The 14,281-nt window shown below is 35.7% G+C and overlaps 3 protein-coding genes across 3 annotated transcripts; all 3 read left to right on the plus strand.

Moving 5' to 3' along the window:
- Positions 1 to 3,957: 3,957 nt before the first annotated feature.
- On the plus strand, positions 3,958 to 7,786 carry LOC146731947 (uncharacterized). The gene is made up of 7 exons (XM_085493012.1): positions 3,958 to 4,062; positions 4,981 to 5,084; positions 5,918 to 6,064; positions 6,302 to 6,414; positions 6,854 to 6,953; positions 7,467 to 7,483; positions 7,691 to 7,786. The coding sequence occupies exons 2-7, from the start codon at positions 5,000 to 5,002 to the stop codon at positions 7,784 to 7,786; spliced, it is 558 nt and encodes a 185-aa protein (XP_085349138.1). The 5' UTR covers positions 3,958 to 4,062; positions 4,981 to 4,999.
- Positions 7,787 to 9,219: 1,433 nt separating this feature from the next.
- LOC146731948 (uncharacterized) lies at positions 9,220 to 10,308 on the plus strand. Its single transcript, XM_085493013.1, has 2 exons — positions 9,220 to 9,323; positions 10,050 to 10,308. The coding sequence occupies exons 1-2, from the start codon at positions 9,247 to 9,249 to the stop codon at positions 10,306 to 10,308; spliced, it is 336 nt and encodes a 111-aa protein (XP_085349139.1). The 5' UTR covers positions 9,220 to 9,246.
- Positions 10,309 to 11,256: 948 nt separating this feature from the next.
- LOC144356589 (uncharacterized) lies at positions 11,257 to 14,081 on the plus strand. Its single transcript, XM_085493115.1, has 5 exons — positions 11,257 to 11,349; positions 11,833 to 11,948; positions 13,045 to 13,240; positions 13,508 to 13,584; positions 13,733 to 14,081. The coding sequence occupies exons 1-5, from the start codon at positions 11,257 to 11,259 to the stop codon at positions 13,791 to 13,793; spliced, it is 543 nt and encodes a 180-aa protein (XP_085349241.1). The 3' UTR covers positions 13,794 to 14,081.
- The last annotated feature ends 200 nt before the right edge of the window (positions 14,082 to 14,281 follow it).

A 14,281-nucleotide genomic window follows, 5' to 3' on the forward strand; every position in this document is an offset into this window, starting at 1 on the left:
AAAGGTTTGGTCTTTCCCCGTCCATAGACAGCACTCACGGAATCATTACCCATAAATCTGTGGAGGCCTACGGTTGCATTGCTGATGTCATCTCCTAGATGATGCTGTATCGCCTTCAAGTCAATTGTCCACTCCTTATCTTGCTTTTCAGTGTGAAAATACAACGTGGAACCGTCAAGTTGGGCAGACACGGCAATGCTGATGATGAATACATCTGTATCTGGGCTCTTTATGATGATATCATTCATACCCATGTTGCTGATGTACTTTGCATGCAACATCATCCTTGTGTCAGCCTCTTCTTGAGTAGTGTACAGCTCTGGAATTGCTTCACTGACAGTGGTACCTCTACAACACGATAACTTGTGGCATTGTTTAGAATGAGTGAGGTATACATGAATTCAGCTGCACCACAAGCACACCACATCTCACATAAAAACTTGGTAAAGTGTTGCTTGTTAAAGCTATTTGCCAAAAATTTCTTCCATTGCATTGGAACTAGTTGATCCTGGTTTGCAATCTTAATCTGCTGGGACCCTCTTACAGCACGCTTTTTGTCTTTTTGCACCTTTTATGCTGACAGATGGATATGTGTCAGTAACAAAGTGGACAACATTAGATTTGGTGCTTCTGGCAAGGCACACTGCATCCTTCAGAATTTGCTTGGCAAACTCTTCTATGGTAGCAGGCACCTTACTTGCCATCCATCAATGACCCATACATACTCTTGTGGTGGATCCAAGGTTGGGGGTGACTCTAGTGAACTTTTAGATTCCACTTGGTGAAGAAGGGTAGCCTTGTTGCTCTTGACTAAACATCCATCTTGTTTACAAATGGCTGGAGGGTACGGGCTTAATGAGTAACTTAGCATCTTTCGTTGATCAACTTTATGCACACGACCGATGATAATAAGCCTTGCTAGTAACTCACGGGCACTCTTCAGTACCACTTCTTTCCCTTTCATGTTGAATTTTGGCTTGTTGGAACTGGCAAAAGTCTTAAGCTTCATCTTGTTAATTGTCTTGTTAAGATCAGTATTTCCTTGTAGTCTGGTTTTGGCAAAGTTGATGAATGCTTCATCCCACTTATGTCCTGCTACTAGGAGATCTGTGCGCACACTGACTTGTGCAACAATTCCTTAAGAGAGGTGTACAAGATCATCAGCATCTGTCTCTCGATCTACCACAAAGTGATTTGTCATGTTGTTGATGGTACTCATGATGTTGGCTACATCTTGCTGGTCCCTTGTCATCCTGCTTTTTGTTAGATCTTCTTTTTTGAGCACTTCTTGCTTATACCAGCCTCTTACCATCTCTTCACATTGACTTGTGATGAGGGCTCTTTCGTGGTGACCTCTGACGCAACGTTTGGTAGCTCCTGGATTGTTTGAAAATCCCTTTATTCCTCCTCTTGCCTTTGTGTCCCTGTTCACTGTCTGTTCAATGCTCATGTCGCATGCCACCTGTGCGAATCCTAATCGTGTTGGCGTTGGACTCCAAAGTGACCCTTCATCACCTCATCATGAATGTAATGATGGGTGGTAGGAAGTTGGGTCATCTCAATCCAATAAACTGGCAGGTAGCGTACATAATTTGTCCTGTCATATGCAAACATCCACGGAAGCAGGGCTCTGATCGAAGCCAGATGGAGTGGCCAATTCCCTTCTCGAGTGGCACGTAAGAACAGGAGAACATTTTCTACCATGTCAAGATATGGAGACCACAAGTTGAATGTAGCGTCCTTCTTTCTTTTTTCAATGAAATTCTCATACTCATTGATCAATGCTTGGAACATCTCTCCTTGAATTTTGTTGGTGAACTCACTTGGAAATGACTGTTGTAGAGATGACACCACTTCCCTGTACTGGTGTTGCTTCTCTTCTTCAAAGGTACACATGAAGCTCTGCCAGTGCAAGCGATGAAGTGCTTCAGCCATTAGTTTGTGACATCTCATACTTCTATTGTAGTTGTGGCCATTCATAACACCAGTGACCGAACCTGTAGCTACTACACCTGCTTCAATAAGCATGTCTTGCAACCCTGCATCCTGAAATAGCTTTCCAATACAAGCAAGAGCTGTCATTGTCGTGTGGAAAGACCCGAGACGAATGACTATCTTCTCCTGAAAGGTTCTTGCCAGCGAATCGTTCGTGCTTTGCAATAAATGGCCTGGTCAACCACTATCACAATGGCTGGAAGTTCCAACTGATGTGCTATCTCCAGACTTCGGTGTAGTACTGTGTGGACAGTGTTAAAATCTGTCGGGCTGGTATCTATCACTGGCAAGTATGCTATTGTTCCCTCATGAGGGACATTGGATGAAAGCAGTTGATTAAATCCTGTCCATGATGGCAGCAGCCGTTCCTGTGAGGATTTAGCAACATAGAAGGCTGCATCCTTTTCTTTGTTAGAGTGGAGAATATAATTGTACTGACTCATCTCAAGTGGCAAAGAACCAGCAAATGTCTCTGGTGATGATTTCCTCTGGCCATTGAATCTCACCAGTGCTGCAGCAGGTGTAGGCAAATATCTTTCTCTTGTCCTCTTCTTACTCTGGATGGGTAAAGCATGAGGTGTTTTGGCAGGAACATTGTCGTGTTGTACAGCTATTCCATTTGTGTTGTGGGTTAACGCTGTTTAAAACTGTGCTCCATTGTTTCTCTGTGAAAGGCTTTAGATTTTCGATTACGCCAGAACAATGAACAAAACACCTACGATGAGGCGAACTTTCCGAGACGGAAATGATGGTTTCACGTTCACTGTGTTGAGATATGCGACGACAACACTGAAGCCGCGCCGAATGATACAATGTTTCTGATTGGCTGCTGCCCGGTAATCTGTAATTTGGGCGGTTGGATAGGCCAATCGAGTGCGCCGATAGTTAGCGACATAAGAAGCAGACGATTTTTGGAAAAAAGCAATGGCTTTTTCATTAAAATACTAAATAATGCCCCACTTCCCAGTCTGGGAACTGCAATAATTATAACAGAAGTAAATCTCCATTTCTAAATACATTTCAGGTAGTCACACGATGCAGAGAACAAGACGAGCTTAAAAATCATCTCACCCCATAGTCTATAATTCATTATTTAGCAGAATGCACAGTATGCGAGTTTCTTCTTCACAGAAGCAAAAATAATGTTATAATGGATGCTATCTTAGTATAAAATGGTGCATGTCAGTTTGATTGACATGCGTCATTCCAGTCTGAATAAACATAACATCATTAAATCATATGCACACGTATCAACTTGCAATGCCCCTTTACCGACTAGACATTTGATCATACGACCTTGAATAATAATCACGTTGGAAGATCTTGTTTCTCTTTGATTGAATTCGTGTACACACACGGTTATGAAAAAATGTTGGTGATTAGAGAAGGATACTAAGATTTGCTCACATGTATGAGTTAATTAGATACATAATTAGACAACCATAACAATACCCGCTTATTGTAGATACGCGAGTTTAAGTAACGCTACTTTGACCAATGCAAAATATGTTCAGAGTCATTTTTCAGGAACATTTGTCCGGGTCAGTTCCTCCTTCCTCTGCAGGTGTTATGAGGGCTTGACCATAGGTCGTGTATTCACCGACTAATGTATAATAGATTAGCTGATGAAAATCAATAATGATCAATAATGGGCATCATCATATTATCACGTATTCCCAATATTTGTAAAATGCCAAGCCCATCTATTTTTGAATTGGCCTTCAGCAATTGACATTGTAAAACGCAATGTTGATAATGTTAAAGCACAAAGCAAAGCATAAAGCCTAATCTACTTGATGGTCTTGTTATATTAAATTCCATTGCTATTTTCTGCAGTAATGCATATTACTCCATGTAATGTTTTTATTGGCATTCATAGGTGCCCCGTAATAGCCAATCAGCATGTATTATGGCTGCTCTCACTATGGCAACAGACAAACATTTTTTTTTTAAATGCACGTGTCTGTACCAAGAAAACATATTCAGGCTGGGGCACAATGGTCGAATGCGCGCAGACTTTACGCAACTGATGATCCTACGTTGTTTCATATAAAGTGCGAATTTGAGGTGAGTAGTATTAAAATAAAATGGATTACATTACTGTGTATATAACACCAACATTGTCTATGTGTCTATTCCAGGTTTGGAATTGTAGCATTGTTCGGGGTTCAATCGGGGCTAAAATAAATGAGTACAAAGATTGCTGAAACGTATTTGTTCCCATAAATCGCCTGGCGTTTTATATTTCCCATTTATGTTGTTTGGAGTACATTTATCTTACTGAAACTATAAATATTGTTGGACATGTTCGGTAGCGCAAATGCAAGAGACGATAACAAAGTTTAACATTAAATTTTTCGATTGTTATACAAATTGTACAGTATATTTGCTGCTGCTAGCGTGCGAATGTTGAGTGACCCCGTTTGCGTTGAAATATTAGCCGATACCCAAGCTCAGGTGTCGATTGTGATCTAAATTGCCCACCTGACACATATTTAAAATACAATTTGTCGCAACACCAATCTCCGGCTTTTCTCGGTCGAGTAAAAAGTCGATCTAAAATTCCTGGTAGTTCATCTGATAAACATATCGGGGTTAATACAGCATTCGCGATTTACAATCTAGATAAAGACAATAATGAAAATACACATACGTCACACAGAACAATGATAATAAATGATGATAAAGTCCATGCCTTACTAACATAAATCCCCATCCTTACTGAGGCGTTGATGTAGTTATAATTTGTTTACAATATTCGAGACGATATCGGCATACAGTAGCCTTCCTGAAATCAAATTCAGGTTCTTAGTCATCTGTCAGACCAGTAATTTACAAATCTGTCATCCGCGCACAATGTCGCATCCGTCAACTCATCTACAAGTAAACAATAAATAAATATTAAACATTACAATATTCTCGTTTATATTTATGTAGATTAACCACGTTGCTATGACTATAACACAAAAAGAAATTGTTTTCTAGAATCAATAGAAGCAACAGCATGATGAAAGGTAGTAAAGTATCACCGGATGACGATAATAACGAACCGGAAGAAGAAAGACAAAACGAAACAAAGATACAGTCAGGTAAATACATAATAAATAAATAAATCTCTACCATTAACGATGTTGTAAATCATTTCTTATGTTGAGTAATGTCGCACATTGAATTCAACTCCCATTAGATGACAGTTTTAAAATTTGAAAAGTAAGGTCAACTTTAAAAAAAAATATATAATTAGACTATTTTTTAAATCAAATAGTAAGAAGCATTATAACACATGTTGAATGTACTTATTTATGAAACCCATTCAATTACACCGATACTTGCAATAGTAAACATAGCAGACTGGTACTGGCAGTCAACGAGGTCAACAATAACCAATCCAGGTAATTTATTAATAAGTAATTAATGGCAAATACATTATTCTGATATCATAATAACTAAAATATTTCAAAATGTATGCATATCGTCAATGGGAAAAAGTTTTTGAAATATATGCATTACATTTTTGAGTCAACACAACGCATATAGAAGATGGTTGTGGATTTGTTAAACATGCAACCAATGATTTGTTTTCATTTACAAATGAAACAAATCGACGGATTTTCTATTTTGTTCATTAATACCATTTAAATTCGCATTCAGTATCATTTATTAATGCAATACATAAATAACTCTACAAGAAATTGTATAGAACGGTGGATTAAATTTGCGAAAGACATCACTGCATGCGCCGTTTTAGTTTCATGCACAATTGTCATTTGAAATATTGATAGATTTTGATTTTCATACACGGGCAGATGTCAATGGACGCAAAATGTGTATGAAATTTCATTTTGTTTTTACTACAACGAGTAATTTTAAAATGTCACGTCGTAGATAATCGCCTGATTTTAACAGTTTTCTATGTACATAGCATTCCATATAGATAAGGAACCAGATTCACTCCATCGGGCAGCATATAATGGTGAATATGACAACATAATTACACTGTTGAAAACAGAAAAAATCGATGCGCAAGATAAACATGGTCGAACACCATTGATGCTTGCAGCCATTAAAAGTAGGTGGATCTGTATAATAGTTATCTCTAGGGGTGGGTAAGTGATTGGCATGGATACTTCAATATCGTGTCCAGCAGGGATAAGCTAATTGATTTCTTCGTTTTGATTTGTTTTGGCTTTGAGTTGGTGCATTTTATGTAGATATAAATTGTATTTCTTGTACCCAGTTGCAATAAAAAAAATAAACTCGCATAACGAGAATTTTTTTTGCAACTACTCTTTTTTTTATTTCACAGATCACACCAAGGTTTGCAGGCTGCTGCTAAGCAGTGGGGCCAACGTAGACATAATTGATGAAAACAACGAGTCATGTATTACTTTTATGTTAAATGCGAATATGGTACACATGGTAAGCTATTTGTGTCTTTAAGTTTTCTTTTAGATTTATCTTCTAGTGATGCCCAATCGTAAGTCAATTTAAATTTGTACATTAACACCAATTACTCGAATACTAACACACGACAGCGTAACTTTATAGAAATAAATATTAGTCATGTGCAGCCGACATTGTGCTCCTTAGATATTTATCAGTTATTGTGTTTGACAAATTGTAAACAGTGTCTAAAACTATATGTTATTGTCGTATTAAATCTTGCTTCACACGCACTGATTACAAATAATTAAGTGGCAGCGTAGTCAAATGTCAAATGCCAATGAAAGCAAATTTCCAATATTTGTTTTGAAACTGGTAAGGACTATATATATATATCGTTATGCGTGGCGATAGATACGTTATTTTCAGTTTTTTTACCGTTGTAATTTACCGTGATGAAATGTTATGTACGTAGGCAAAACGTGCATTGGACAAGCTGTATGTGAAGGATTCTGATAAACGTTGTGAGAAATATCAGCTAGATATATTGGAACCGGAAAGGAAAAATAAGAAAGGTGAGTGATAATTTTTAGTTACATACTAAAAAAACATTTCAATATATTCTCTATAACATCTCTGTGTTTTGTTACTTTATTTTAGTATTTATTTTTAGGGTGTAATTTTTCATTGATAATGCGTCTTATAGTCCTGGTTTTAGCATATCGAAGGAATAATAATACAATCTATGAAAATCTATTTATCTATTAAGTTCAAACATAGAATGGGTCCCAACTTTGTGACTAAATTTTAAGTGATTCAATTCACCCAAACTATATCATTTTCTAATGGAATACCTATTCAGTATTGTGAATGTATAGAGGTTTAGTTTGGCGAGTGGGTGGACTAAAAGGTAACGTGGCTAAACCATTCGTTGTTTCGTAATTTGTAAGTAGCTATCAAGTAGCTATATTTTAAATGAAATTTTGTACTCCACTACTGTATGTGTACGAATCAGTGTTGATTGGTTTATTAAGTTATGTTGGATGTTGGTGTTATTAACAAGCTAAATATTTTCGATTTCGTTTCAGGTTATGCACGAAGCCCGGTATGAAATATTTGAGTTATTAGTTTCGACTTATACATTTGATAATAACTTGATCATTATTTACCACATACTAGTGTACAATGGTACAACCTAATCAATAGCTCATTTTCTACTAATCTATGTTTTGTATCGTGGTACCAGGCTTTGTTATTATATGTTATTATATAATAGACTGTGATATTACATGTCATATTTCTTTTTTTGCAGCTGCAAGTTATTGTTGATAATAATCTCTTTGAACTCATCGATCATCCCGTTATAAAACAAATTAGTAAACGGAAGTGGAAAAAGTTTGCCTGGTAATTCTTTACTGTGTTTTCACCATGTTCTCACTACGGCGTTCTCCAAATTCTCCGTGGAAGACGCTAGGCTGTCATTTATATAATATCTCCTCAAATTACCATCACATTCTTACGATGGCGTTCCCCAAATGTATGCATGGCAGAAGTTCGGTACGACGACAGAGTTCCCAGCAATTTTTTTCAGGATAATAAGAGGTTATTAGAATACCTTAAAGGTTGAACGAAGAGAGTACATCGGGAGTATCTACCGACGCGCATCTTTTCCCTCAAGAATACATTATGAGAATGCAAAAAGTTTAGAACAGAACAAGCGAACTTCTTTTTGTGGAGTCCAGTCAAACCCTGGTGGTAGCCATGTTTGTTTTTATTATTAGAGGACGCTTACGCGTGTATTCATTTCATATTTGGAATTCGCATTTCCTTATATGGCAGGATGAAAATACCCCGTAAAATTACAGCACGCTGTAACTTATGGCTTTACGGTGACAGATGTATAATAATAAATGAATTTGAATTGTGAATCATCAAAATAACTAGTGTTGTATTGTTTCTTTTAGGAGGGAAGCAATAAAAGATTTAATCTTCAACATAATATTTGCTATGTTGTGGTGGAATTTAGCAATGATAAAACCTCATGCTCGTGGATGTTATGAATTTCCGTTCGACTTGTTGCGTGTGTTACTATGGGTAAGAAACGCATAATTCTTTTTGTAATTCGAAGATGGCGCATTCGATGAAAGTCATTGGCATCACTTCCAGATCAGATAAATATGTTATCTTAACAATCTATTGTAACTCTATTCTCAGGCGATTGCTATTGGATGCACAATTTGGTTCATTATCAAGGAATGTCATGAATATAAGAGATCCAATAAAAGAGTGGAGGTGATGTTATGAATTTGTAATTTGTTTATTCAGATTTAACAATAAATAATTTCTCATTGAAACCGGATTGAAACGACACAGGGTACTTTATTATTGCTAAAGTTAATAACTGTTTCTTGTTCGTTTATTTAGCTAATCGCACAAGCATACACACATTAAATTGACCTAAACGTGTTTCAAATACGTGCTAACAAATATGTTACTTACGTTAGAGTGACCCTCAGAGGGTAGTGTATCACTGAATCATGACTACATTTTTTTAACATGCCATTCTTTTCTATGAATTACCTTGTTTATTTGTTGAAACGCAATATAAACGATTAGAGTTGGCTCTATACACTTAATATTTTTTTGAATCTGTATGTTACTTTGTTCATAACACTTTGTATTGTTAGACCGCTATACCAGTATTAAAAACGAATATTTCAGTGTGAAAGTAACTATAGTATAACAGCGTACCATCATTGGATTGACACGACTAATGAATACATTCATTTCGTGATAATCTGTGTTTTCTTCAAATATACATCGCAGAATTTGACTATATTGCTAAAGCGTATACATAAGAGTCTTGATATGTATGAAAAACAAGAAACTTTTAAACCAGAACCAAGTATCAAGAATAGGTGTCCGCCATACTTTTATGATTATTGGTAAGTTGGCCATCTATTGAAAGATTAAACAAAAAACACGATTGATGATATCTTACTGTCACAGCAGTACACATTTTTCAACATTTAATTTTTTTAATGTTTAACTAAATCACCGAAATATTCGATCATCGCAAACGTTAGCCATTGGACTAACATTGGACTGTTTACAATGGCTAGTTACATTTGCCGTGTCGCAAGTTCAAATCCCGTTTGTTGCATGTGTACAAGTTCGTAGTGTGCCTGTAATTATATTGTTTTCACCAATGTATTCGTCTCTGCTGGTTGTTATTTAATCTGACTCGAACAATGTCAGTGCGTTATAGAGTAAGAAGTACGCGTCTGCTTTTATTACGAGGCGTAATTGCCTGATGTTACTCCGCATCTCACTGCCTGTTTATATTATAGTAATGTTTCTGTGATTGATGTTATTGTGGTTGAACCAGAGTCATGCTATTCTCATTACTAAAAATAACATTTTTGTGTAATGTACCTAAACGCTAAACTGCATGCCATGAAAAATTATAACTGTAGTGAGTTATAAGTTTGTAAATAGTATATGGAAGAATAACATAATTAATTTACCGTGTACCAAACAGTTGACAAGGATCACCAGAGTGCGATATACAAACGTGTTTCACGATAGAATATATTTCCATGTGTCACATACAACTAATTACCGAATTCTACTATATACAAATGAACAATTATTCAACATATTGTTTTCAGGAATTACTTCGATTGGTTTGTGTATTTTCTCCTGATGGTGGTAGTTTTAACTCATTTGGTAGATATTGGCATTGCATCAGATGAACTATGTCACCCACAGCACAATGACACGAATGAAGATGAAGATGACGCCGACCACTGGGAAAATGAAAGCGTGGCAGGGAAGATGCATTTGGGATGGTTTGCATTCACAATTCTTTTTGTTTGGTTTCGATTATTCAAGCCAATCAGACCTTTCACACCCTTGGGTAAGATTTAAACTAAATAACTCGACTCAGTTATTCTCTTCATATCATATCGACAATGATGAGTTCAAGAATATACAAAACACGTGGTACTAATATAACATGTTATGCATTACTTTACCATTCTGGATACAATCATGAATAACATCGACGCTACAATACGCCATTCCATTATTCACATCATCTTATATCGCCTTCTTAATATCAAACTGACGTTAATGGCTGAAGGCAAATACGTTCCAATTGACAACTGCATGTGACTGCGTTGTCGTAATGTATGAGTGACTATGTCAATCTTGACTAGGACAATAATGAAAGAAAATGATCCCATACTTTTCGAAACACCAAATATCTCTTTTCAGACGGAAGCCTAATTCGCTCCCATTCACGTGTCTAATACAAAAAAGGGCACACACTTGTCCAAATTTTGATATTAGGAATGATACGATTCAATCTAAAACTTTAAAATATTGACAATACTATTTGTTTCACCACTGGTTATAACTGTCTGCTACAATAATATTAATATACTATTTTTATTCAAGGTCCTTTCATCGCTGTAATCTATGGTATTATCATAGATATTATTAAATTTATAGGGCTTGCCTTAGTGTTTTTTTTACCGTATAGTAAGTCGCTTATTAATATTTCATCCTACCTAAATATTAAATAGAAAATGGATATTATTTTGAATCAACGATGTGTTTGGTAACGCAGAATAAATGGGATGGGCGCGTCTAAGACACTTTCGTTTGAGGAAATAACGTTGGGGTACTTGAACTGGTTTTCAAATCATGAATCTTTTTTGTGTCTTTGAGTGTCGGAAACGTAATAGTTTATCTACTTTTTGTTTGATGAAACATTCAAACTGTAGAATATCCATATTTTGTAGTGAGTTTTAATTATCTAATCGCAATAATAATAATGTTGCTTTTTATACCTTCTCAGCGTGCTCATTTTGGATGATATTTGGGGGTACTGAATTTTACGAGTCAGTTAGTGCAACTATATTCACTCTGTTCCGCATGGCACTAGTGGATGACTATAATTATACGGTGAGTTTTTTAAAATCCAACTCGAATTCATTAATTTAATTTTGGAATTTTCATAATACCATGACTTGTGTATGTCTGCAACAAATGACTTAACATCGGAAACTTGGTACTGAATTTATGTTGATATATACATCGTCTATTATATTAATAATTATCATAATAGTCGATATAAATAGGAACATCAATTAAGTCTTTTTTGTGACCTTGCACGGCATTCAAGAAAAAACTCTCGCAGTATTTGTCATTCAAAATCTCTGAATATATTTCGATTTTGAACAGTATCTTTTGAGAATTAAATTTAGAATGTCAATATCAAAGATGAGTTGTATTAGCAAACAACATCATTCACCATCATTTTGAACAGAGACAAGTTTACTATATGCGGCAGATGCATACCTTCTGAAAATCAATCGATCGTCGCCACGTTTACACATGATACTATATCTCCTCGCCCATTAATATAAAATCAATGTCCCACTGCAGGAATTGCGGGATATACATCGTGTTATGGCAGATCTTTTGGTTGGGACCTATCTGGCTATAGCAGCTATAATATACCTGAATCTGCTCATTGCCATGTTGTCTTACAGGTTTTCCAGGTAAGATACGTCAGAAAGGAAGAGTAGTTTACTAATTTGTACACTTTAGTGGCATAATCTCTATGAAAATTGAAATGACTGAGTTGGTCAACTTTAGCCAAACCTTTCCTAATAATTTTGTTTTGGAATTAGTCTACTACGAAATATTAACCATGGTGGTGACATGAATTAACGAGGAATAGTTTAACCGTGACCCGTGCTTTCCTTTTGGATTTACGATCGCATGCTATGTGGAAAAGATGCACCGATGCTAAACTTACTGAGCTAGTTAGTTGTCTATCTTTGACCACAAGAAAATTTACAACGAAATGTATTACGATTTCTTAATTAGCATGCTAGCTTTACACTTTAAAAATACATGCAAGTGGAGAAGATACATCTATATTCACCGAGCCTGCTATCTGAGCGTTACGCGCCGTGATGACGTTAAGCGTAATACTAGTCTCAAAGAAACCAGGGGTGTTTAAGATGTTCCTTGAGAATGGTATCTGAGAGACCATCACTTCACATCTAACACGCAGAAAGATCGTCTTTGCCACTTCTGACTTCGGAAGTCGTTTACGCATTGATACTTTGTTGTTTTGGTGGATAAAGCGTTATACAACTACTGAATAAATTAACCAAACCAAACAGCCTCTCTCTGGTCCACCACAGCCTCTGAAATGTTACTTCCTTTAATTAAAAAAATGAATTTCCCTCTACCTTAGCTGAAATTAGTATTAGAATGCAAGGTATTATATAAAACACAATTAATACGTAGATATACACTACTGAAGTGTCGTTAATCCTGTTACTTTTATCATGTCACATTTCTGAGGGTTTGCCATACCAACAAAATATGGTTAAATTACTTGATATTGACGCATTTGTATGGGAAAGACAACAGACGTGCTGTTAACAATAAAATGGCGTTATGTTCACTGTTTGTGTCATCAATTTGATTAAGATTTCATTGCACTGCTTGTAGATTGGCTGATGACGATCAGCTGCTACGATGTAATGAACTGATAAAGGTATATCCGATATATGTTCTACTTGACTACTACATACAATTAATTCCTCCAATTGTAACATATATTATAACATTTGTTCACAGCATATATGACAAAGCTAGTTCAAATGCAATGATGCAAAGATCGAAGATTATTCTAATCATGGAGGACAACTTATCTGACGAAAAACGAGAGGAATTCAGCAAAGATATTCGTGAATACGAAAATCCCTATGCAGAAGAATATAGCGTCGACGAGGAAGAGAGAGAAGATGTAATAGAGGTTACATTCAAAGAAAAGGTATGGTGAAATTGGAAAGATATTTAAATATTTTTTACCAACAACCTTTAAAATATATTCAAAAATATGTCAGAGAGTGTGCTCATTTATTCTTTTCCTGGTATAGCTATATTGAATGGATACCACAACAGTTAATGACTGGAACGACCAATAGTAACTGGAAAACCAATTCTAGAACACACCTTACAGATTGGGTAAGCACCGTTTATGCTATATCAAAGTTATATTCTTGGTTATATACTAAAGACACGATATTTCTCTTTCAAGGGGAGAAAGAAGACACTCTATTTATTGGACTTGAATGACTTGAAAAATAAATTGAAACGAACAGTCAAGTGTACATGGTGGGTATATAACAGCTATTATTATACATGGAATTGTAGTATTTAGATTATACTAAATTTGTTTGCTGTGAACAAATGATCATAACAATATAAAGGCAAAAAAACCATTTGGTCATCATATCAATAATTATACGATATTTCTCTCAAGTGAAAACCACGATGCTGAATCTTCTGGAACATCGGACGATGAGAATCAAAGATCTAGTTGAAAAGTATAATAGAACATCTGCACGAAAGAGAAGCTGGTGAAAAGACCTTTCCGGGAATCTAATTTTCCACGTACATCGAGGGGTATTACGTCTATAACAATTAATGCATTCTAATCAATTTGGCGTCTAAAAATAGCAATAGTGTTTTCGTGTATGTTTGAAAAGTAATGTTTTACTGTGTGAATACTCACATATTTGTCAGAATAAACAAGTGAGCTATATCAATTCTGAACATTGTAAAAAAATACTTAAATGTTTAAATAAATGTGATGTTTAATACTCAAGTTAGACATTGTTTCTTTCTTGTAAAATTACAGTTGTTTTGCAATAGAGCTTTTCGATAATTATACATAGCTCAATCATATGATCGATTCCGCCCATGTCGTTGACATTGCTATTTGCTGTTGCCGTCTGTTAATAAGTATTTTATTTGGATTTGCTATTAATTAACTACCACACATGTAATCTCACTTGTCAATTGAAGAAGC

The sequence above is a fragment of the Saccoglossus kowalevskii genome, chromosome 18, assembly GCF_978046115.1.
Source record: "Saccoglossus kowalevskii chromosome 18, keSacKowa6.1, whole genome shotgun sequence".
NCBI lineage: Eukaryota > Metazoa > Hemichordata > Enteropneusta > Harrimaniidae > Saccoglossus > Saccoglossus kowalevskii.